Genomic DNA, 23,483 nt, shown 5'->3' on the forward strand with positions numbered 1-23,483 from the left:
TGATAGAGGGCATCCCTGTCTTGTTCCAGATTTTAGAGGGAATGCCTTCAATTTTTCTCCATTCAGAATGATGCTAGCCTGAGACTTAGCATAGATTGCTTTTACAATGTTGAGGTAAGATCCTGTTACCCCTAGTTTTTCTAATGTTTTGAACAGAAAGGGATGCTGTACTTTGTTGAATGCTTTTTCTGCGTCTATCGAGATGATCATATGGTTCTTATCTTTAAGTCTATTGATGTGGTGAATAACATTTATTGATTTCCGTATATTGAACCATCCTTGCATCCCAGGGATGAATCCCACTTGATCATGGTGCACAATTTTTTTGATGTGCCTTTGTATCCGATTCACCAGAATTTTATTGAGGATTTTTGCATCTAGGTTCATCAGAGATATTGGTCTGTAGTTTCTTTCTTTCTTTCTTTGTAGTGTCTTTGTCTGGTTTCAGAATCAGGGTGATGTTGGCCTCATAGAATGAATTTGGAAGAGCTCCCTCTTTTTCTATTTCCTGAAATAACTTGAAAAGTATTGGTATTAATTCTTCTTTAAAGGTTTTGTAAAACTCCGCTGTATAACCGTCCGGTCCTGGGCTTTTCTTGGTTTGTAGTTTTTTGATTGCTTCTTCTATTTCATCCATTGATATTGGTCTGTTCAAATTGTGTGTATCCTCCTGCCTCAGTCTGGGCAAATCATATGACTTAAGAAATTTATCGATGTCTTCAGTATCTTCTATTTTATTGGAATATAGGTTTTCAAAATAATTTCTAATTGTCTTCTGTATTTCTGTAGCATCTGTTGTGATATTGCCTTTTTCATCCCGTATGTTAGTAATTTGAGTTCTCTCTCTTCTTCTCTTCGTTAGCATGGCTAAGGGTCTGTCGATCTTATTTATTTTTTCGAAGAACCAACTTTTAGTTTTGTTAATTTTTTCAGTAGTTTCTTTTGTTTCAATTTCGTTGATTTCTGCTCTGATTTTAATTATTTCTTGCCTTCTGCTTCATTTGCTGTTGTTTTGCTCTTCCTTTTCTAGGGCTTTGAGATGAAGTGTGAGCTCATTTATTTGTGGTTTTTCCTTTTTTTGAGGAATGACCTCCAGGCGATGAATTTCCCTCTTAAAACTTTTTTCATTGTGTCCCATACATTCCGATATGTTGTGTCTGTATTTTCATTTATCTCTAAGAATTTTTTGATTTCCTCCTTTATGTCTTCTGTAACCCATTGATCATTCAGTAACATATTGTTCATTTTCCATGTGATGTAGGATTTTTCCTTCCTTCTTTTATCATTGATTTCCAGTTTCATTCCATTATGATCAGATAAAATACATGGTATTATCTCCACCCCTTTATATTTACTGAGGGTTGCCCTATGGCATAATATATGGTCTATTTTTGAGAAGGATTCATGTGCTGCTGAGAAAAAAGTATATCCACTTGATGATGGTTGATATATTCTATATATGTCAGTTAAGTCTAGGTTATTGATTGTGATATTGAGTTCCATAGTTTCTTTATTCAACTTTTGTTTGGACGATCTGTCCAATGGTGAGAGAGGTGTGTTGAAGTCACCCATAATTATTGTGTTGTGGTCTATTTGATTCTTGAACTTGCGGAGAATTTGTTTTATGAACATCGCAGCACCATTAGTTGGTGCATAAATATTGATAATTGTTATGTCTTGTTGGTCAATGGTTCCTTTTAACAGTATATAATGTCCTTCCTTATCCCTTTTGATTAACTTAGTCTTGAAGTCGATTTTATTTGATATGAGGATGGCCACCCCTGCTTGCTTATGAGGACCGTGTGTGTGGTATATTTTTTCCCAACCTTTCACCTTCAGCCTGTGTATGTCTTTTCCAATCAGATGTGTCTCCTGGAGGCAGCATATTGTTGGATTTGTTTTTTTAATCCATATTACCAGCCTATGTTGCTTTATTGGAGAGTTTAAGCCATTAACATTTAGAGTTACTATTGATATATGGTTTGTACTTCCTGCCATGTTTGATTATTTATCTTTTTTTTTAAATTTACTTTGTTTCTCCTTGATTAGCTTTCCCCCCGCCCTCTGTCTTTACCGAGGCACTTCCCACTGATGGTTTTGGTTATTGTTTTTCATTTCTTCCTCGTGTAGTGTTTTGCTCAAGATGCTTTGCAATGCTGGTTTTCTGGCTGCAAATTCTTTTAGCTTATGTTTATCATGAAAGATTTTTATTTCATTGTTGTACCTGAAGCTTAATTTTTCTGGATACAGAATTCTTGGTTGGCATCCATTGTCTTTCATTGTTTGAAATACGTTGTTCCAGGATCTTCTCGCTTTCAGCGTCTGTGATGAAAAGTCCGTTGTTAACCTTACTGGTTTACCCCTGAATGTAATCTGTCTCCTTTCTCTTGTAGCTTTTAATATTTTCTCTTTGTTTTGTATATTGGATATCTTCATAACAATGTGTCTTGGCATTGGTCTACTGTGATTTTGTGTGGTCGGTGTCCTGTATGCATCTACAATTTGTATATTCGTTTCCTTTTTATTTCTGGAACATTTTCTGTAATTATTTCATTCAGCAGGTTACTCATTGTCTTGGTTTGAATCTCTATACCTTCCTTTATCCCGATGACTCTTAAATTTTTTTTTTATGTTATCCCATATCTCTTGGATGTTTTTCTCTTGATTTTTAACCAGCCTTTCTGAGTTGGCTAGACTCTTTTCAATATGATATGTTTTGTCTTCATTATCTGACGTTCTGGCTTCTACTTGCTCCACTCTGTTAGTGATACTCTCATTTGAGTTTTTAATTTGGTTTATAGTTTCTTTCATTTCTAGAATTATTGTTTGATTTTTTTTATAATCTCTATCTCCTGATAAAAATGCTTAACTTCTTCTTTTATCTGTTTATGCAATTCATTTTCAATGTATTCTTTCACTGTTTGAATTTGCTGTCTCATATCCTCTTTAAGGTTCCATTCCATCTGTCTAAGGTATTCCTTGAGTTCCTTATATGATCATTTTTCTGATGACTCTAGGTCCTCCTGAATATTTCGGCTGTCCTGCATTGTTTGTACTCCTTTTCTTCCTTGCTTTTTCATGCTGCTCATGTAACTTCTTGTTCTGTTTGACTGCTGAGTTACTGTTTACTCCTATAAATTTATTTGATGCTTGGGAGGAAAGGTATTAGAAGGGAAGGGAAGAAGTCACTAAAGAGAATGAGAGTAAGCAGGTAGAATTCAAGGAAGGGGGAATAAGAGAATTGAAAAGAAATGAAAAGACAAAATAAAAAAAATAAAAAGAAAAAAAGAAAAAAAAGAAAAAAAGAAAAAAAAGAAAAAAAATAATAATAAAAAAATGAAAATTAAAATTAAAAAAAATAAAAAAATTAAAAAAATATTTAAAAAACAACAAAAATGAAAATGAAGAAAAAAAATTAATAAATGCAGTCTTAGATTTGATTAACTTCTCTTCCAGTAGGTGGAGCTGTGCCCACTGGGCCAAGCTTCTCCTCTCAAAAGGCGTGAACCAATCACTGTGCAGCAGCTCTTCCTCCCAGACTGGGCGGGTCTCCAATCCTGAGTGCCTAGGGCCTTCTCTTGTGTTTCCTCAAGCCAGGCCCGGCTCATCGGTGATGCTCACCACAATACTGGCTACACGCCAGGTCTGCTACTCCTGGGAGCCCTGTTTTCATGAACTCCTGGGCACACTTTCCCTGTTTGCCATTCCCTCAGACCCTAAGTTTGTAGAGCTTGGGGCTGAGAACCCTCAGCGAATTTGCTTGCCCTCCGGTAGCCATGCCCCCGGTAGCTGGTGCAAGGGACCTCAGTTGTCAGCACTGGTGGGAGCGGTAGCCAGGAGTTCCGTGCCGCGAGTCCCGCGCCACTCCAAATTCCCTTGGTCTGGCTATCGAGCTCACGGGAGAGCTGGGAGGGGCCCTTAAGGTTTCCCCGCTGTGTGGAGAGGGAAGGCTAGGGGATTACACACCTGTTGCTGCTCGTTTCAATGAATTTATCTCCTCTGCCGCATTTTGGTGATGTCAGTTCTCTGCCAAGGTGGTATCCCATGCGAATGGTGATAGTTTGTTCCCTTTGCCGGGTGACCAATACAACGGGTGGGTCCTGACTGTCTCTCCCAAGCCCCGTTTCAATCCTGTGGCCACTGCCTATGAAGGCTAGGTTGGCATTTACCTCCGTAGGATCAGAAGGGCCGACCAGTTGTTTTGGCGGGATCGTTTAGTGCTGAGTCACAGCGGTTTGGCTTCAAGAAGAAGGCGAATGGGAGCTTGAATTCAGCCGATCCGGGCTCGTTGTGTGTTCTGAGAGGCCCAGACTGTTCGCCCCAGATCCACGTCAGCTCAGCATTGCCTAGTGATCCTGAGCAAACAGCATTTAGACAGTTTACGACTCCCTATGCCCGCACAGCTGAGGAGGTCAGAGACTTGATCTCTCCGCGCCCGCCGCCATGTTGGATCTCCACAATATTAAGTCTTCCAATCCATGAACATGGGATATCTTTGCATTTATTTGCATTTATTTGTGTCATCTTTAATCTTTTTTTTTTTCTCAGTGTTTATAGTGTTTAGACTTTGCTTCATTGGGTAAGTTTATTTCCAAAGTCTTTTGTTATCATAAATAGGATTTTAAATTTTTTTTAAAAAATTGTGAATTATGTAGAGAAATGTAATTTTGTATCCTATAGTTTTGTTGAATCCTTTTATTAGTTTGAACTGTTTGTGTATGTGTGTGAGGGTGTGTGTTTAGTCTTTAGCGTTTTCTACATAACAGGTTGTGCCATTTGCAAATAAAGATGAAATCTTTCTTTCTACTTGAATGCCTTTTATTTATTTTTCTTGCCTAATTATTGTGGCTAGAACTTCCATTACTGTATCAAATAGAAATGGTAAGAGTAGGAATCCTTGTCTTTTTCCTGATCTCAGAGGAAAAGCTTTCATTCTTTCACCATTGAATATGATGTTAACTGTTGACTTTTCATATTTGGACGTTATCATGTTGAGACAATTTTTATTCCTAGTTTGTTGAGTATTTTTGTTATGGAAAGGAGATTTATTCTGTTTTCACGCATGTTAATCTGTATAGAAAGTGATACATAATTTTAATAAAACTTAGCTAATTGGGTGATCTATTTTTTAGACCCTTCATGATATTTTGGAAATTACTAACTACAATGTTTGGTAATACTGTGGCGACATTTTGTTTTTTAAGAAAGATTCAAAAGAGTCTGAATTATATTCTTGAGCTTCTGATTTACTCTATTATTATTTTATTATAACTGTATTCAATATAGAAGTTATCTTTGGCTATCAAGCAGAATTTTTCTATAGACTTTAGAAATATCTGTGCTTTTATAGGTTATGAAACTGTAGGTGTGTTTTAGACCTAAGTATTGGAGATCAAAAGATTGAAGACTGAGAAGATTGTTTTCTGAACCAGCTTGATGTTTTGGATTAATCAGAGAAGGAATGATAATAAGGTTCCTGAGGAGCAAACTAGAGGATGTGGATGTGAACTGGGCAGCTTTAAACAGGTTAAACTCACGGATATTAATGGAAAGGTTTATTTTGTTTATTTTTTTTTTTTTTGTGTGTGAAAGCATATGATGGATATAAGTTGGAAATAAGGAAATCTTATGAGGGATATAAGTTGAACAAAACATAAAGGGTGTGAATAATCTAATGTCTGAACATCTTGCAAGTTTTGTTTAGTCATCACAATAAGTGAATGAGGCATAGATATTAATTCTCCTTGATAAACAAGAAAACTGATTGAGAGAGTGTAGAGTTAAGAGGCAGCACTGTGTAGTGTAATGAACAAGTGTGAGCACTGAATTCATATTACCTGACATTAGAATCCTTTTAAGCTGGGGCATAGGACAAATTTCTCAAAATTCAGTTTCCTCATCTGTGAGACATGAAATTGTGTTTTCTAAACAGGATTATTATGAGAATTCAACAATATATGTTGAGTTTTTAAGCTAATGTCTGGGAATTGTATGTACTTAGAAAATGAAAGCCAACACCACCATTCCTATGTATATTCTAAATAATTTTATATGGTTTGTAACCTTTCATATTTTGTAACTTGTACATGTAATAAGTGGTAGAGTTCGTTTTTTCCAGTACTGAGGATTGAACCCTCGGGTGCTCTACTACTAAGCTGTGAAAGAACGATCAAGGATTGGTGTCGGAGAAGATGCTCATTTATTGAGGAACAGCTCTGCATATTTATAGAGCTGGGGGGTGGTTTGACAGTTATGACAGTGTAATGATTGAACCGTTTGTCAGTTGGCATGGGGTGCTTTCTGATTGGTGGGTAAGGATCATGTGAGCCAGCAGGGCTAGTCTGGTGGGTAAGGATCATGTGAGCCAGCAGGGCTTACCATTGGACAGCTCTTCTCGGGGGATGAGGAAGTTAGTCTTTGGAGCAGGGCAACTCCCAACACAGGTGTGAGCCACTATGCCCCAAATTCACATTTTAAAACTAAGATCTGTTTCCTACCAAAGTATGTATTCTTTTCATCATAGGATCTCTAAAAGTTTGCTAGATTCGAGGAAGTGGGAAATAGTGGTGAAAATGAGATTGGAAAGTGTTAATAGAAATTATCATCTGTTGACTTACTATTATATAGGCATAATGTCATTTCATTAAGTTGCTTGGCCAAGGTCCTATAGTGAGTAAGGCAGAGCTGGGATATGATCTTAGGTCTGTCTGATTTCAAAATCTGTGCTATTATATTCTGCTGTACTAACTCCCCATAAGCAAAAGAATGAGGCCACTTTGACCTGAAAGATAAAGGTTTTGGAAGGTTGGAGTTGGCCATGTATTGAAGTATTTATAAATGGGAACCTGTATTAGTCCAGGTCCTTGTGTTATGTGTTGCTATATCAAATTACCTAAAGCCAGGTGCTCTATAAAGTAAAGAGTTTTATTTACCTCACAGTATTGGTTACATTTTAGTCTCTGGTGGGCTTGCTTTATCATAACCTCTTCCTGTGGGAAGTTACTCACTATAAGAAACCAATATTGATGGCTTCCAAGGGTGATGCCCCTAATGAATGACCTAATTATCTTCATGAGGCAAATACCTCTTAAATGTTCTACGGCTTCATACATCCACGTGGGGACCAAGCTTCTATCACGTGAACACCCGGGGACCATGCGCAAAACATCCAGATCATAGAAGGACCATTGTGCAGTTTTTAAGGGTGTGTAACATAGGTTCCATCTTCAAGGAAATCTTATGAGGGATATAAGTTGAACAAAACATAAAATTACATTTGTATACCTTAATTATAAAAAATGGTTGTAAAAATTGGTTTCTCCAGTAGAGAGGATCTAACAGAATGCCAGTGGAATGCTGAGATGGATCTGGAATTGAGAATTATTCAAAGAAAATGTCACAAAAGAGCTGTATCATTCTTCCCTGCCCCCAACAATGAAGAAAAAAGCCAAAATTAGAGGAAGGCATGGCACAGTGAAAATAGCAGTCATTGATGGCTAACAGGGTGATCTTGAAGAAGCCGAGACATTCTAGTAAGGAGTGGTAGGAAGTGAACCAGTGACAGTGGTCTGGTGAGGAGGTGGTGGGTGGGCACAGCACCGTAGATACTATTGTTTGAGGAGAGGGGAAAACTGGAGTCCTCGTGCACTGGCTGCTGTGCTGGAGGTCATCCATTCCATCTCTGCTTCCAGGAAGGACCGCTGAACGAGGCAGGCAGTGTGGGCCTTCTCCAGAAAGCGCTCCTAGTGGATGGCCTTCCTCGTGAGTGGACCAGGGCTCCTGGCCGACTTTCCTGTGAAAACCTGGGTCTCTTAAGTTTATAAAGCAGCTTATCCTCCCTTTCCTCCTTTCAGTCTTTAAAACTTTATAGGATTCTTTGGATGAGATGCTTCTCTTCTGTTGCTTTGGTATTTCCCTTTCCATTTGTGGGAAGAAGATACGTTAGTTTCACATTCCATAACACTTGAACCCTGTTGAGTTTGTAAAAATGTGGGGCATTTTAATCTTTCACAGTTGTTCCTTTTTCCCCCTTAAAACTAGGATTTTGGGTTTGGGTTGTATAAGGCATATTTTCTTACAAACAACATCTGAACACTTTGGCAGCTGTAAGCAGATTTTAAAGGTTCCTACATATACAGATAATTCTCAACTTAGGATAATTCACTTCATAAAACCACTTTTCTACTTTACAGTTGTGTGAAAGTGATATGCCTTGATTAGAATCCGTACTTCAGACTTTGAGTTTGGATGTCTTCTTGGGCTAGCAACATGCGGGGCGATCCTCTGTTAGCATGCTGGACAGTGACCGTGAGCACAAGATTCTTAGGATAGCCAAAATTGGAGTCTAATTTTGTTGATGATTAGGAAGTGCATCTTTAAAAATTCCATCCCTCTTACTTTGCATCTGGTTTTATACTGCACTATTATTATTATTTCCATGATAACCAATAAAAATGTTACAAGCATGTTGCTTTTAGATCTTGAAATCACTGGCAGGTAGGATGCAAGCATATAGAACTGTGGTCAGCACACCCCATTTTTGGCAATGAATGGGTTATGGGAACATAGTCACGCTCACATGCCTGTTATTTATGCTGAGACAGAAGCCATATGGGTTACAAAGCCCAAAGTGTTTCCTGTCTGGTCCTTCCCAGAAAATGTTTGCTGGGATTTGGCTTAGAATAGCCATTCTCAACACTTTTGGATTCCAGATCTTTTGACACTCTTAAAAGTTATTTGAAGACTTTAAAGAGGTTTGATTATGTGGACTGTATTGGTCAATATTAAACACTGGAAATTTAACTAGGTTCAGTTTTTTTAAAAAATATTAAAACTTGTTAACACAAATAACATTTTTATAAAAAATAACTCCCCCACCAAAACAAAACAAAACGAACAAACAAACAAACAAAAAAACATTAGTGAGTTGCAAGTTTATTTAATTCCTGGCTTAACAGAAGACAGTTATTTTCTCATTTATGTCTATGTTCAATTTGTATCATGTGTTTTGGTTGAAAGATATGAGGAAAGCCAACCTACCACAGAACTGTGGGATGATTTTGGTAGCCTCTTCAGTCAATTGTGGATATATTTTTGTATTACAGCAAAACACGGCACATGGCAGGACAAGCTGCAGTGTAGAGTTGGAAAACATCAATAAACTTATTGTGTTGGAACTTTAAATCTAGCTTGTGCTTTACATGAATTTATTCATTAATGATTTTCTAATGTGTTACTAGAAAATAGGAAAATATAAGTTCACTGAGTTATACAGGTCTTCCAAATATTGCTGCAGTATCAAAAAACAAAGTCACATTGGTTAGTACCACCACTGACTTTCTCAGAAAAGCCTGTGAGTTTTGGAACGCTGATAGAACCAGGCAAAGTGGAGACTCGTTTACCTATATTTTGCATTTGTTTTGGTTAACTTGGTGTATACCATGCAAAGAGAGGGCCATCTCTGGTGGATGCAAACTTTATAAAATTTTTGCTTGGAAGCTCACGTTTTATCATTAGCAGCACATACTGTTAGTTTCTTTGAAGTTACAGACTCATTTTATTCATGTTCAAGGAAATGTCTGTCAAATGCAAAATTACTAAGGTTTAGCATTCATTTGCTCTTTTGAAGTAAAAATAGCACCCGTGAAAAAAGTGACTAGTTAGTTCACAACTGAAATCATTACACAAATGTTTCTTGAGCTAGCCTTTGCTTTATTCCCAGCAATAGTACTTTATGTGTACTTTCCATTTTATCACAGAGAATATTAAAAATAAGTTAATAGTCCATTAACTTTTGATTTTCATTATTCCGTTAAGGATAATCTACAGCAACCCTTTTCCTCCTCCCTTCCCACCTGCGCTACCCCTCCTGTAGTACTGGGAAGTGAACCATGAATAGCTTCAGTTTGGTGCCACTGTATTAATTCATGCTGAGGTGCCAGTGGTCTCACCTACAATGGTACACACACTGACAGTGCAAAAGGCAGATAACATCTCACTATATTTCTAGAAATAATTTGACCTCAAGAAGTCCTCTGGAAAGGTCTTGGAGACTACCACACCTTGAGAATCACTAGTACATAAGGTATAAATACTATTTCATGTAAGCAGATTTATGCCACTTAGCTATATGTTGCTTCCTTCATATTCTTACAGATAGGATTTATGAAGATTCAAGTAAAGTTAACAGATGTCAGTCTGCTCTTACATTGGAAAATATAGCTAATGAATCTTTCAAATTGAACTTTCAAGAAAAAATTTGTGATAATTTATTTTTTTGTGTTATTTTATTGCTGTTTAAAAATGCAACTTTATAGTACTTTCACCTTGTGAAAAAACCTGCAGTTGGATTTCTGATTATAGTTGTTTTGTGAAGTGATAGCCTCTTAATATAATTCTTCAAGAGGTTATTTGTGATGACATTTAATTAAAAGTATTCAGATTCTTGAACACCCCCCCCCCCAATTGAGAGGGAATGTGCTTGGAAATTTCTCAGTTTCTTATTTGTATTCATTAACTGTGTGTGTTCACATTAATAAAAATATGCAAATGACTATGTCACTGGATGGAATGAAATAAATTCTTGAATTACTGAAAACGCAGACCACTTCCTGCTCCAGATACTTGCACTTCTCTTGTTGGCCACTAGATGTCATGAATGGCACAGGAGCATTGAGGATTAGTCAGGGACAGTAGAAATTGAGCATTGAAAGCTCATACACCTTCACGTAGTTCACTGTTTCCACGTGATCAATGCCAGAAGAACCTGATACAGTGTGATATATAGAAGCAAGGTACAACTGGAATAATGAAATTTCAAAAATAAGCCTTTTAAAAGGAGGATTGTAATAGTTCTGTTGGGTATTGTAAATGCTTCAGGTGCACTTGATACAGCTGTTATGTTCCTGGCTTTGGGTCTTTCTCTTTTTTATGGAAAGATGGATTGAACTTCAATTTAAGAATATTCAGTAATCCCTCTCAGGACATACTGTAACAGCTGGTATTTTTGTATTGTAGTAAATCGATTCCATACAACAGTCAGTAATAATTATGGCTGGGTTCTGACAAATTCCAAAGCATTTTCAATAAATTTAGCCAAAGAAAATAATGTTGTTACACAAAAATTTAACTCAATTTGAAAGTTAAACCCAGCATCACAACTTTGTTCTACAAAATGTTAAGTATTTTGCTGATTAGAATTCTATCAAACCATTTTAAAAATCTACATGTTTGTTCTGAGAAGATAATTACTTGGCAGTATATATACTTAGATGATAATTACAGTGTAGTAAATACACAGATTTGGAAAAATTTACCCTAAATGTTCATTATGAAAAAAATGAGATAGATTAAGTTCTTTTACACGTGGCAATATCTGCTCTAAGAGATGTTTTGGTGTGGATTTTAAGGTTTTCTTTAGTATTAATGCAATGTAATGTTCCCCACTGTTCACATTTTAATTGTTTGATAAAAGCACGTTAATTTAAATGATATATATGGATTATAAAAGCAAAATATTATAAATTCTTTAAGCCATTAAGGAAACTGTAGGTTGTATAGTATTGATTGTATATTATATATCCATTTCTATACTTACAGTGGCAATCTATACCATACAACTTATGACTTTTCTCAAGGCATAAAGAGCTTAAATTAGACACACATGCACATTATAACAAATGCCTGCCAATGTACATACATACATATTGCTCTAATGATAGAAATGTATGTGCATATGCTTTTCAAATTTTAACTATTTTTAATTTCTTTTTCCTTTGAGCAAATAAAAGTCCATTAATTGATTGCTTTCTTTAAATTATATGTAGTCTTTTTTGGACTTGCTTTGTGTATGAATTATTTCATTTCTACCCTTGCTTTATATAAGGAATATTTTCATGTAGTTGAATCTTAGTTCTGGTTGGAATAATGTACGCAACCAAAGCAAAGTTGCTTTTTAAAATCATTGGGAAAATATCTTTTGAGCTGAGCATTAATGAAACTTTGCTTTGTCTTTTTTCTCTCATTTAAAATTTTTAGTTTAGTGATTTATATTTTCATTTGGTATTTAAAATAATTGCCCTCATCTTTTTAATTAGCACTCATCTTTGTATGAATTTGTGTGCATTTTTAACTACATGAACCTTTGTTATATGAAGCAGATTTCAAGACATCACAACAGATAGTTTAGTCTAAGAAAGACTATTTGGTGAATTTTTTATACTAAGTTTCACTTTGACGATTAAAAAGTTAATTTTGGAAGGCTTTAATGGGATTTTTACAGTTGGATTTTTTTCAAGTAAAATTTGGCAAACTCTTCTTTATTCTGTAATATGAATCAGCAACTTTAAAAGGTTTTAGGAATTAAAGTGAGCCAGTTTTTCCAGTGTTTACAGTGTCTGTTTTTCCTGTTGTCCTTATATATGTTAAAATATGCTTTCAAATGACTGACTTTGTTATAGAGATTTGGGGCAAAAGCATTTGAAAATGAATATAAGTGCATTGTGTAGTTCTGAGTTCTACAAAAGTGTAAATGGAGTGTATTTTCCGTTATTAGGCAGCAGTGATCCAAATTTAAACCACATGGCCTCCTTCTAGGTGTTAGGTCGGTATAAATTTTAATCTTGCTACTTTCTTTTATGTTTGAATTTTATAATTAGATTACCTGAATTTTAAAAAAGCCCTGGTCATATTACATGTATTGTTTGTTTACAGTGTATGAAACACTATATTGTATGTCTTAGCATATTTAATTATCAACAGTTCTGCATTATTGTCTTTATTTGTAAGGAAATTAAGCCTTATTTAATAAGATTAAAAACTTGTGCAAAATCACAGAGCTAGCAGGATTAGAGATTAAACCAAACTCTAGAGCCCTGGTGCTCAGCCGTTATGCTATATTGCCTATACTGCCTATTTTGGGATAAACTTAGGATAGTTACTGGGGGAAAAAAAGTTGACATTTTCCAAGATACATCAAAGCCTAGTTTTTACTAAAAGAATTTACTTATTAGCTTGGATCATTAAGTTTAATTTAAATTACTAACACTCTGGAAATCTATAATAATTTCTTGCTTCAATTTTAGTAAAAAAAAAAAAAAAGGCTTTCAAGGTTCTTTGCAAGACTTCAGTTAGAAAACTTTGCAGTCATCATATTAGAATGAGCTTTTTAAAAAATATAATTAGTTATAGGTTGCTGACAATTCATATGGTCTTGGTTATGCGTTTAAGAATTATAGCTTGAATTATGATAACAGAGGAAAGGAATTTTAGAATGGCATCGACTTACAGAAGCTTCTTACAGTTCTCCATCTGTCCCATCAGCGGCCCCCAGACCAAATGTAAAAATCTTTAAGGAAGCCTTGGTACATGCGTGAAGCGCATTCCTGTTTTCAATTAGAAATTGCACATCAGAATCAGAAGGTTTCTCACTGAATATCTGCATGTTGTCTGTAGAAGAAATTCTGTTAGAATTCTTGTGATCTCGTTGGTAGTGTGTGATAACAAGAATTTAGAATTAGTTGTTGAATGTTGCCTTTTAATGATATTCTTTTTTTTTTTACATATCTAAACGTTTCTTTTCTTTCTAGAAAGGGCTCACACAACATATAAATCCTGGGCGACAGCGTAGCTGCAGGCAGTTGAACTGGAGCACCCCGGGGCTTTCTGAGGCGTAAGTGTGTGGAGGGTTCCCTCACCCGCAGCCTGCATCATGCCAGCTCTGTCCACAGGATCTGCTAGTGACACAGGTATGCCAAGCCAAGAGGGGCCGATTTCCTTCCACCCCTACTCCAGTCTTGTTTGGGCTGAGAGGCAGCATTGCTGTAAGAAAGCACCAACAGCTCATGCCTGTTTCTCTGTGACCAACACGAGGGGCATGAAACCAACCTAGACGTGTCCTTGGTAGAAAAGTTACCTGAGGCCTCTCTCTGGCTGCTCCTCTATCCAGGTCGTGGTGCCCTGTGGTGCTCTGTGTCGGTGTTCTCACATTGTCTTGCTTTTGGAGTAGTGCTGTGCGTTTGCTTTTTAAAAATGAGGTATTTTAAATAACAGAAAATTCTGGCAAATACCATGATATCTACCTGTGTTGCCCTTCACACAGATTTAACAACAAACATAAAAACTTTTTTCCGCCTTTGCTTCAGACCTCTCACTTTATTTTTTCTTTAAAGAAGAAAACATCCTCCCTATTCCATTCCTCTATTTTCTTCCAGACGTGATGCCTGTCTCTGAATTGATAGATGTCATTGAGGGATTCAATTAAAACTCATAAACACATTTCATCTTCTCACTTCTAAGATTTAGAGATGCATAGAGTGAATGTTTCCAAGAAAAGAAAAAATATCCCACATGTGAATGTAAAATTGCCCCTTTCTGATCTAATTTAGGGAATGCAGTGGGGGTGGCAGATGCCCCTTGAAGGTCCTTCTGGTATTCCTCAGATATGGTGATTTTTTCCCCTGGATGCCTATAAGGATGTGTGTCTGGGAGACCAGGGCATTCTCAGGGCTAGAGCGCTTGCTTAGCATGTGTGAGAGAGACACTGGGTTAGATCCTCAGTATCCTCCCCGCCTCTCAACCCCATAACCAAAAAAAAAAAAAAAAAAGTGCACATGGTTGAAGGCTCTGCTTTGCATTTTGAAGACCCCTTGAAAGAAGTGGTGGCATACTGTGACTAAAAAAATTTCCTCTCTGTCACACTGGCTGTGCTGAATTTGGTCCTACTGGTCCTATTTTCCAACCAGCTGACATAGCTATTTCAGCCTATACCATTCCAATCATCTGCTCTTTATCTTCAGAAACAGCTGAGTTACAAATGTAATTTTTTTTTGTTATTATGTTACATTGGCATTTTTATTTGCACAGTTTGCTGATATCATTCTTTGCTATTTTCTGGCATTTCCATACTAACAGTTTGGAAAGTTTTGTCTCATCTTTATCTATCAAGAATTCCCCTCCCCCACCCCCAGATAGATTTACACTAGGCTTTTGTCAGGAAGAAATTTTGATTGTTAAGTTACATAAAATATTTCTTTGTCAAGATATTAATTTGGAAAACAGCTCCTTTGGAATTTTTTCCTCTTTTTAGTTATTATATATTCTCACATTTGTGTTCTTCTATATAAAAATGAATGATTTAAACTTTCCATAGTGGTTTCAGAATTATAGATAAAATTTATTTGAACCATAAATTTACTATAATTGTGTTTTATGCCCTGCTTTTCATCAATAAAAAGTGTTATTTTAACTGAATGCAAAGTGGTTTTGCTTACATATAAGTCAAAACATGATTAAAAAGGTGTATTTATGGTTTATTGGGCAGTTTAGGTGTCAGTCATGAAAAATGGCACAGGCTACTTAGTATTTACAAAGAGCTTTTCCACACATACCATCTCACTTAGTGTGTATCTAAAGTACCATCCGATTGACATTCTGCTTTACGGTATTTTTTGATCTGTGTCCCAGTAGGGTTGGAATCAGGCACAGAAGACACTGTTCCAAGGTTAGTGCACTTAAGAGAGCGCCTAAGTATGGTATTCTCATCAGATGTTTGTAGTTCCCTCATAGGTCCTCCCTGTCCAGATGCATTTGGCTATCTGGGGTCATTTTTACCATAAGCCCTGTTGCTTAGCAATATGGTTGATGTTGACCCCTCATCAGGTCTCCAGCAGAACAGAGTAAAACTGACGGAATGGCACCCAATGGACAGCATGCCCCAACCTCTCAGTACTTATTTGGGAAGATGCTTTCGATGTAACACTTTTACCATTCACTCCTTAGTCTTCCCCTTCCTACTTATTTCACTAAGAAGAAAGAATTAATTATACAAGTTCAACATGGTAACAACTACCTTTCCCCAGTCTCTGTCATTTTGATAGAAGCTTCCAAGAATTTTCTATGCATTAAACACTTACATCGTTGGGATGTGGCTCAGTGGTAGAGCACACGTTAGCATGCAGAAAGCCCTGCATTTGATCCCCAGCACCAGAAAACCACGAACTAACAAAAAATTAGTCAGATATGAGTGTACATAAATACATTGTTTTGAATTTTTTTAAAGTCATGGATGTTTTTATATGCCATGGCTTGTTATTTTCTGTATCAAGCAGTATGTCTTGGAGAGGTACTTCCATGGTATATAGTCACTATAAAAGTGTGTCTGTTTATGTATATTTACCTATATATATATATATATTCCTATACACATCTATATATCTACCTCATTCTTTTGAACTAGTTCATAGTTTCTCATAGTATCACAAGGTAGTGGACCATACTACTATTAATGAAACCCTGGTTCTGCTTCTTTTGTAAATATTTTGGGAGAAAAGATGTGCACATTTAACGATACCATCAATTTGTACCATCAAATCGTCCTCCAGACTAGTTAAACCAGTTAATGATTTATGGACACTGCTTTAAAGTTCCTTTCTCCCATATTCTTGCTGATATTCAGCATATTTAGCCTCTATAATTTTTACCACCTAATGATAAAAACAGTATTTTAAGTGTTAAAGGTTCATTACTACTGACATTGAGGATTTTAACAAATGAAAATACCTGTTCATTCCTCTGTGATTGTTATGATTTGGATGTGAGATATCCCCCAAAGGCTCATGTGTAAAACAATGCAAGATAATTCAGAGGCGAACTGATTGGGTTATGAGAGTCTTAACCCAATCAGTGAATGAATCCCCTGATATGGATTAACTAAGTGGTAAGTGATGGGTGGGTAGGATGTGGCTGGAAGATGTGGGTCACTGGGGGGGGCATGTCATATATATATATATATATATATATATATATATAATATTTTATTAGTTGTTGATGGACCTTTTTTATATGTGGTGCTGAGAATTGAACCCAGTGCCTCACACATGCTAGGCAAGCACCCTACCACTGAGCCCTAGGTTATATATTTTGTGTATGGCAAGTGGTTTTTATACATTTGGAATTTTAATCCAACTGCATGGAGGCAATTATTTAATATAATCTTAGTCTAATTTTATTTTCTCATGGATTGTCAGTAGTGCCAGCATCAATCATTCAGTATTTCATTCTTTCCACATAAATTTGTAGTAGCTCCTCTATCACATATCAACATCACATTCGATCTGGGTTCTCTTTCTTGACTATAATGGTCCACTGATTTTATCTTAAGGAATCTTTTCTTGGCTTTGTTTATGCATTATAGTTATAGGTAATAGTGGGGTTCATTGTGATGTGTTCATACATGCATATAATATAATGTGCTCCATTTCTTTCCCTGGTATCTCCCTTTTCCCTCTTCTTCCCTCCGCTTATCCCTGTAGAGTCAAAGAAGGGAATTAAAGAGGGAGGGAGGAGGAATGGAAAGGGGGAGAAAGAGTAGAATTGACTAAATTATGCTTGTACATGTATGAATATCTCATAAGGAATCCCACTTTTTATGTACAGTTAATAAGTAAATTTAATAAGTAAATAAATAGAAGGCCAGTATCTTAAGAAATTTTTAATAAACCACTTTTGTAGTAATTTTAGAGTTATAGAAAATTTACAAAGATGGTAAGAAATGTTCATATATAGATGCGGAAATTTCTAATGTGTGATCAGCTATAGCTATATCAAGTTAATATAAATTCTGACTGAAGTTTCCAACTCTGATCTTCTAGCAAATGGATCATTCTAACCTTTTTCTCTTGCTTGTCTGTAAATTCTTTCTGTAGCAGTTAAAAAACTTGCTCCTCCTATCCATCACAAGTCTATTTAATCTTAAGTTCAAGTCCAGTTTACATATCTAGCAATATCAGAGTTGTTAACCCATGGGAAACAGCTTTCATCAGCTAGAGAGTTGATATTATTTTTATTCCTGTAACAGTGCCATACTTTAAAAAAATCTTATGGAATCATTTCTTTCCCACATAACACCCATGTTAGTTTTAGTTTTATAATTTCATTAAATATGATTTGTATAAACATATAATGTGAAATGTAATATATGTACAGAAACGTATGTAAAACTTTTACAAGTGCAGTTTTAAAAGTGTTCATAACATCCATGTGGCCACCACCTAGGTTAAGAAATTGAACACCTTGAAAGCAACTGCTTCTAAGTGGTGACCTCCTTTGAGATGGGCAGGGAAAATGGAAAAGATTCCTACTCCACACTATGCATAATGCATAGCTTATGATTCCAGGTCAATATGGTTTAATTTTGCTCATTGTTGAACTTTATAAATGGATTTAAGTTATGTAGATTTTCTTAGGCTGAAAGTATTCATTTAGAATGAAAAGTAGATACATATAATTATTTTAAAACCCATGAAAAACCATAATCTTTTTATTAATTAATTGCTTGACACACTTTTATATTTTCTGGCTGTCTGCTCTTTGATCACTTCTTCATATATAATACGGTCTTTAAGAGAAAAACAATTCAATCCTTATTTATTATTTTATTCTTGATAGTTTGGAGATAAGCTGCATTCAACTTCACACAGAAATTCTGATTAAATTTTTCTTTGTATGATACCCAACTTAAAAATGATCAATGGTGCATTATTGAATATATTCCTGACAGAAGAAAATTTGTTTTGACTAGCTCTAAATGAGAATAGATTCCTCAGCATACAATTTTATAAAACTTCAATGATTTATAGAAGCTTTACAAACTGCCTTTTGGCTTGGTATGCTTCAAATTACCCGCATACTTCTGGTGCTGGGGGCTACAGAACAAGGTCATGTAATGGTACATACTCTGGACCCGCATCCTGTGTTATGAAGCCAACTTAGTCAGCACAGTGGGCTGCTGTAATAATCCTCAAAATCTTTTTCCACTGGATGGCTAACAATAAGTTAAACATATACAGCACTAAGGAACTATGTAACTAAGCCCACTATATAATTACATTCCCACTAAACCCAAATTAAATTTATCTTCAATGGCAACTCATCCTTAATTAGATTCCCTCAAATACCACCAGCCTTTATGTGTTCTTTTGTGGCTTGTCTTCTCACTCTTTATGCTGTCTTCCCTGACTTCCATGCCCAGAAGTTATTAATTTCAATGTAGTTGGGCACCATTTTCCTTTAGCATTAGTGATTTCTATATCTTATGCATGAAATATTTCCTTATCTTAAGACCATGGAGTTATTGCTTTCTCCCTCTGTATACTAGTTTTAAGACTTTAGAATTGATTTTAGTGTGAGGTGTGAGGTGTGAGGTAGGATGATTTTTCCATACAGCTATCCACGTGCTTCATGGTGACTCTTATAAAGACTGGCCTTTCCGTTTTGCTGGCAATGGCAGCATCTGGGACCTTCATGACAGTGGTGTTAGTGATAAGAGTGTGCATCATTGTTTTTAGTTTTATATCTCAAAGGAATCATTTCAGCATTTCTTTGTCATGTTTGTTCAGTGTGTATATCCTTCTCCCCCTTTCTTGTTGTCACATGATCCTTTATTGCAGTGTGTTCCTTTGTACTTCCTAACTAGCTGAGCATTCCACTGCACCACTGTTGATGTCATTTACTATGTCATGAGATGGTGGCCACCAACATTGAGCCCACAGACTGGGCAGTCCCCAGGGTCTTTTTAATGGTTCCACGAGTTCTCTGGGTAAAGATTGGTGTTGTATGCTGGCAGTGTTGACAGTCTCATCCAAGGGGATATTTTCACTTGTTTTTCTGTTTCTTTTAGTCTCTTGGTGGTTCCTGAAGGGCACTGAAGATCAAGGCAGAGGCAATAGGTACACTCGCAATGTGGGACTGTTCTGAATGGATAGTTTCACTGTGATCCTCAGATCCTTCACTTACCACTTACCACAGTATCATCAAACTCTTTTGGAGACAGACCCAGGAGTTTGATTTGGAGGGCTGTTGCAGATGTGGCACTGATTTAGCACTGGTGCACCTCAGGTATACCATTTTGATCTTGTTGGGGTGAAAGGTATAGGATCAGCTCAGATTTGGGACACTTGAAGAAGGATCCACTTTGTCCTACTCTGAGACAAAAACTGAAAGTCCTGCATATCCTTTTTTAAGGAAGTTTCCTTTGATTTCTAGTTTGCAACATTTAAAAAAATGATTAGCTATTGAATTTTGCTTTTCATTTATTCACCTTAATGATCCTGTGATTGGCTTCCTGTTAATTTTTTAACATAGCAAATTATATTGATTTTTTGAACATTAAACCAACTTGCTTTTTAGAGACAAACTTAAATTGGTCATAATTTATTGTCCTTTTTATATACTTCTGAATTTGGTTTGCTCATATTTTGTTCAGATTTTTAAAAATCTGTATTCGAAAGTAAGTTTAGCCTGAAATTTCCTTTCTCATTCTTTTATCACCTTTTCATAAAGTCATGCCAGCAATGGGTGGAGTCTTTTTTTTTTCCTCTTGTGGAAAAGATTGTGAAACATTGAAACTAACTTTTACATGAGTTGGACTTACCTGTTAGGCTACTTGGTTCTGGGAATTTTTTTTCAATTAAGATTTTTAGTAAACAATTCATTTATTTTAAAGGTATTAAGGATATCCTTAAATCTTTCTATTTCTTCTTGTGTCAGTTTTTGGTTAGTTTCCTTTTTCTAAGGTCATTTTATAAAAATTTTCAACTTTGTTGTGAAGTAAAATTGCTCATAATATCATTTTATGTCTGCAGTTTCTGTATCAGTTTCTTCTTATTTGGTCCTGATTTTGATAATTTTACTCTCTCTTCCCTGCTGCTTAATTTGTTAGTTTTTTCAGTTCTGTTAGTCTTTTGAGAGATAAAATTTTGGGATTTACTAATTGACTTTGTTCACAACTGTTCAGTCTGCCTTTTTTTCTTAATGTTCACCTTTGAAACTATTCATCCCCAAGTTTTACTTTATCATTTTAAAATATTTTCAGAAAGCTGAATTTGCTTTATTTTAGTCCTTTGAAGTTCTTTAGGTTTACTTTGTGGTTTGATGCATGGTCAGTTTTAATAAGTATTCTATATGTATGTGTTTAATGGTAGTTGTATTCCTGTATGTGTCTCATACATCAAACTTGTTGATTAAGTCATTCAGATGTTTTTGTATAGGCATACCTTGGAGATACTGTGGATTTGGTTCCAGACTGCATTAGAGCAAATATCTCAATTGAGTGAGTCACAAAATTTTTGTTTTCCCAGTGCATATAAAGGTAATGTTTACTCCATATTGTGGTCTCTTAATTGTGCTATAGCATTATGTCTAAAAAAACCAATGTATCTACCTTAATTAGAAATATTTTATTGCTAAAAATTGCTAACAATTGAAGGTACTCGATATGTCACTGAGATTTGCCACTAAAGGAAGCCACTTGAAATAGCAAGAATATGCTTTATTTTTATTGTCAATGTCATGAAAATATGGTGTGGTCATTTTTCATTTTTAAAAAGCCTCCTATGATCCTTCTTTCCCTTTGATAATTTGTTTATTTCATTTTGGAAAAGCAACTCTGAGCTTGGTGTGCTTTTTTTTTTTTAGTAGTTCCCAGAAAGAATTATCTTCTGCTGATTTGACTTGATCATATTTATATTTTTCACAGTTTCCTTTCAAAACAGGATTTCCAGGCATGTATCTGCCTGTTAGCTTTTCTCTGTAAACAACAAAGTGTGCAAATTAGCATTTGGGAAACTCTATTAGCATTACTATTTTTAGTCAATATATTGATGCTTTTGTGAACTAATTCTAAGTATTTGGTCTATTTTAGTCAATAGAATATGTATCTTTATATAATTGCAATTGTGTAAAATATTATTTTTCCAAACACAATGGCAGTAAGCAAATACCAGTGGAAGTTGACTAAATGAGCACAGATAAACCTAAACTCTGAAGTGTGTGTATGGCCTTGAGAGCTTGTCAGGAGCTTCTAGCAGGAGTGCAAGCCCTAGTTCACCTGTAACTAAAGAAATACCTTCTTTTTACCTGGGAAGGTCATTCTCTTTGAATGTACAGCTTTGATGAGTAATATATATGGATCCATGAGAGGGGAGGGGGACATCATCTAGCCAGTCATGTGAGCCAGGTCAGCCTTGATGATCAGTGGCTGAGAGCAGTCCCAGCCAGATGGCTTACCCACCTTTACATCCTTGTATAGCCTCATGTAACGAGAATGGAACAGATTTTTTGTTAAAGTCATAATTTTATTATAAATTTGACCATATGGGAACAAGATATTACTGATTTTTTTTTCCTTCAACAGTGCTAAATTACCAATAGAAATGGGCTGAGGACCACTTGAAAGACCACTGGGACCACATTAGTTCCACAGGCCACACCTCAAGGAACAAGAATTAATCTAATTTCTTGCACTGTTTCCTCAGAGGCTTGGAACTCAGTGAGTGATTTGGAAAATGCCCATCTTTGCTTCCTTAGCAGTTTCTTGCTCAGGAAAAAATGCTATTAAAAGTGTCATTTAAATGAAAGAGAGTGTCAATTAAATTAAATTTGTGGTCTTATGAAATAAATAGTTATATTGAGAAACTATTTTTATAGCAAAATTTTCCATATACACTTCTGCATAATACTAAAATTGTCTAAATTGCTAGGTTTTGTATTATAGTAGGCTTCATTGTCACGACAATATTTTCTTTCTTTCTCAGCACAATATTAGTGTTCCAGAAAGAGTTTGTGATGGTTTCAGTGTCCAAATATATAAAGGATTGTCTTGGTAGATTTCAGTTTCCTGTTGATATATAATGTTTCAATATTAAAATAATCTTTGCTCTTTGGTGATATGAACTTTTTCAGTGATTTTATATCTGTCACTCAAAAGATATAACTTCTTTTAGAAGTGAAATTTAGGGGTTCATGGTAAACAATTCCGCTAAAAATGGAGATCAAACCTAGAAGACAATTTTATTCTATTATGATATAATTAAATAGTTATTATAGAGCTATTGAAAATTTTAATAAACATTTTAAAATATTTATCTGGGAGTGGAGCTCAGTGAGCGTATACTGAGCATGCATGAGGCCCTGAGTTTAATTCTCAGCATCATAAGTCAGTAAATCAATCAATAAGAAAGATAAAAAATATAAAAATATTTGCCAACACTCACATTAAATATTAAACTTCTTTTCTGACAGAGTGATTTGAGTATCCTGGTTTGTTTGTTTGTTTCTTTCTTTTCTTTTTCTTTTCTTTCTTTCCTTCTTTCTTTCTTTTCCTTCCTCCCTTCCTCCCTTCCTCCCTTGCTTCCTTCCTTCCTTCCTTCCTTCCTTCCTTCCTTCCTTCCTGTGCTGGGGATTTAATGGCAGGCCTCAAGTGTACTAGGCAAGTGCTGTACCACTAAACCACATTGCCAGCCTCTGGAATCACCTAGATCACTCAGGAAGCTCAAGTGAACACGTTTTAAGATAAGGAATAGGATAAAGTCTGTCTTTCCCCTCATTTCTTCTTATCAAGTTAGAGATTGTGGAAAATCACCCCTGTAAATATCTGGAGAGGATTTTTACTCTAGCACATGCCTCTTTGGTTGAATTTTCATAAAATG

At 35.7% G+C, this 23,483-nt stretch overlaps 1 protein-coding gene and 1 pseudogene across 4 annotated transcripts in view; one reads left to right on the top strand and one right to left on the bottom strand.

Annotated features, from left to right (window-relative positions):
• The window catches only part of Mpp7 (MAGUK p55 scaffold protein 7), a 235,856-nt gene that overhangs the window by 56,067 nt on the left and 156,306 nt on the right, over positions 1-23,483 (top strand). For 3 of the 4 annotated variants that reach the window (XM_076831406.1, XM_076831405.1, XM_076831408.1), the window contains one exon: positions 13,587-13,745. In XM_076831406.1, the coding sequence (XP_076687521.1) occupies positions 13,709-13,745 (37 nt within the window). In that variant the 5' untranslated portion in view covers positions 13,587-13,708. The remainder of the gene's footprint in view (positions 1-13,586; positions 13,746-23,483) is intronic. The other variant, XM_076831407.1, reaches the window with a different exon arrangement.
• Positions 19,464-19,917, bottom strand: LOC143637830 (large ribosomal subunit protein uL11 pseudogene; annotated as a pseudogene).

Source organism: Callospermophilus lateralis, chromosome 13 (genome assembly GCF_048772815.1).
Source record: "Callospermophilus lateralis isolate mCalLat2 chromosome 13, mCalLat2.hap1, whole genome shotgun sequence".
NCBI classification, from domain to species: Eukaryota; Metazoa; Chordata; class Mammalia; order Rodentia; family Sciuridae; genus Callospermophilus; species Callospermophilus lateralis.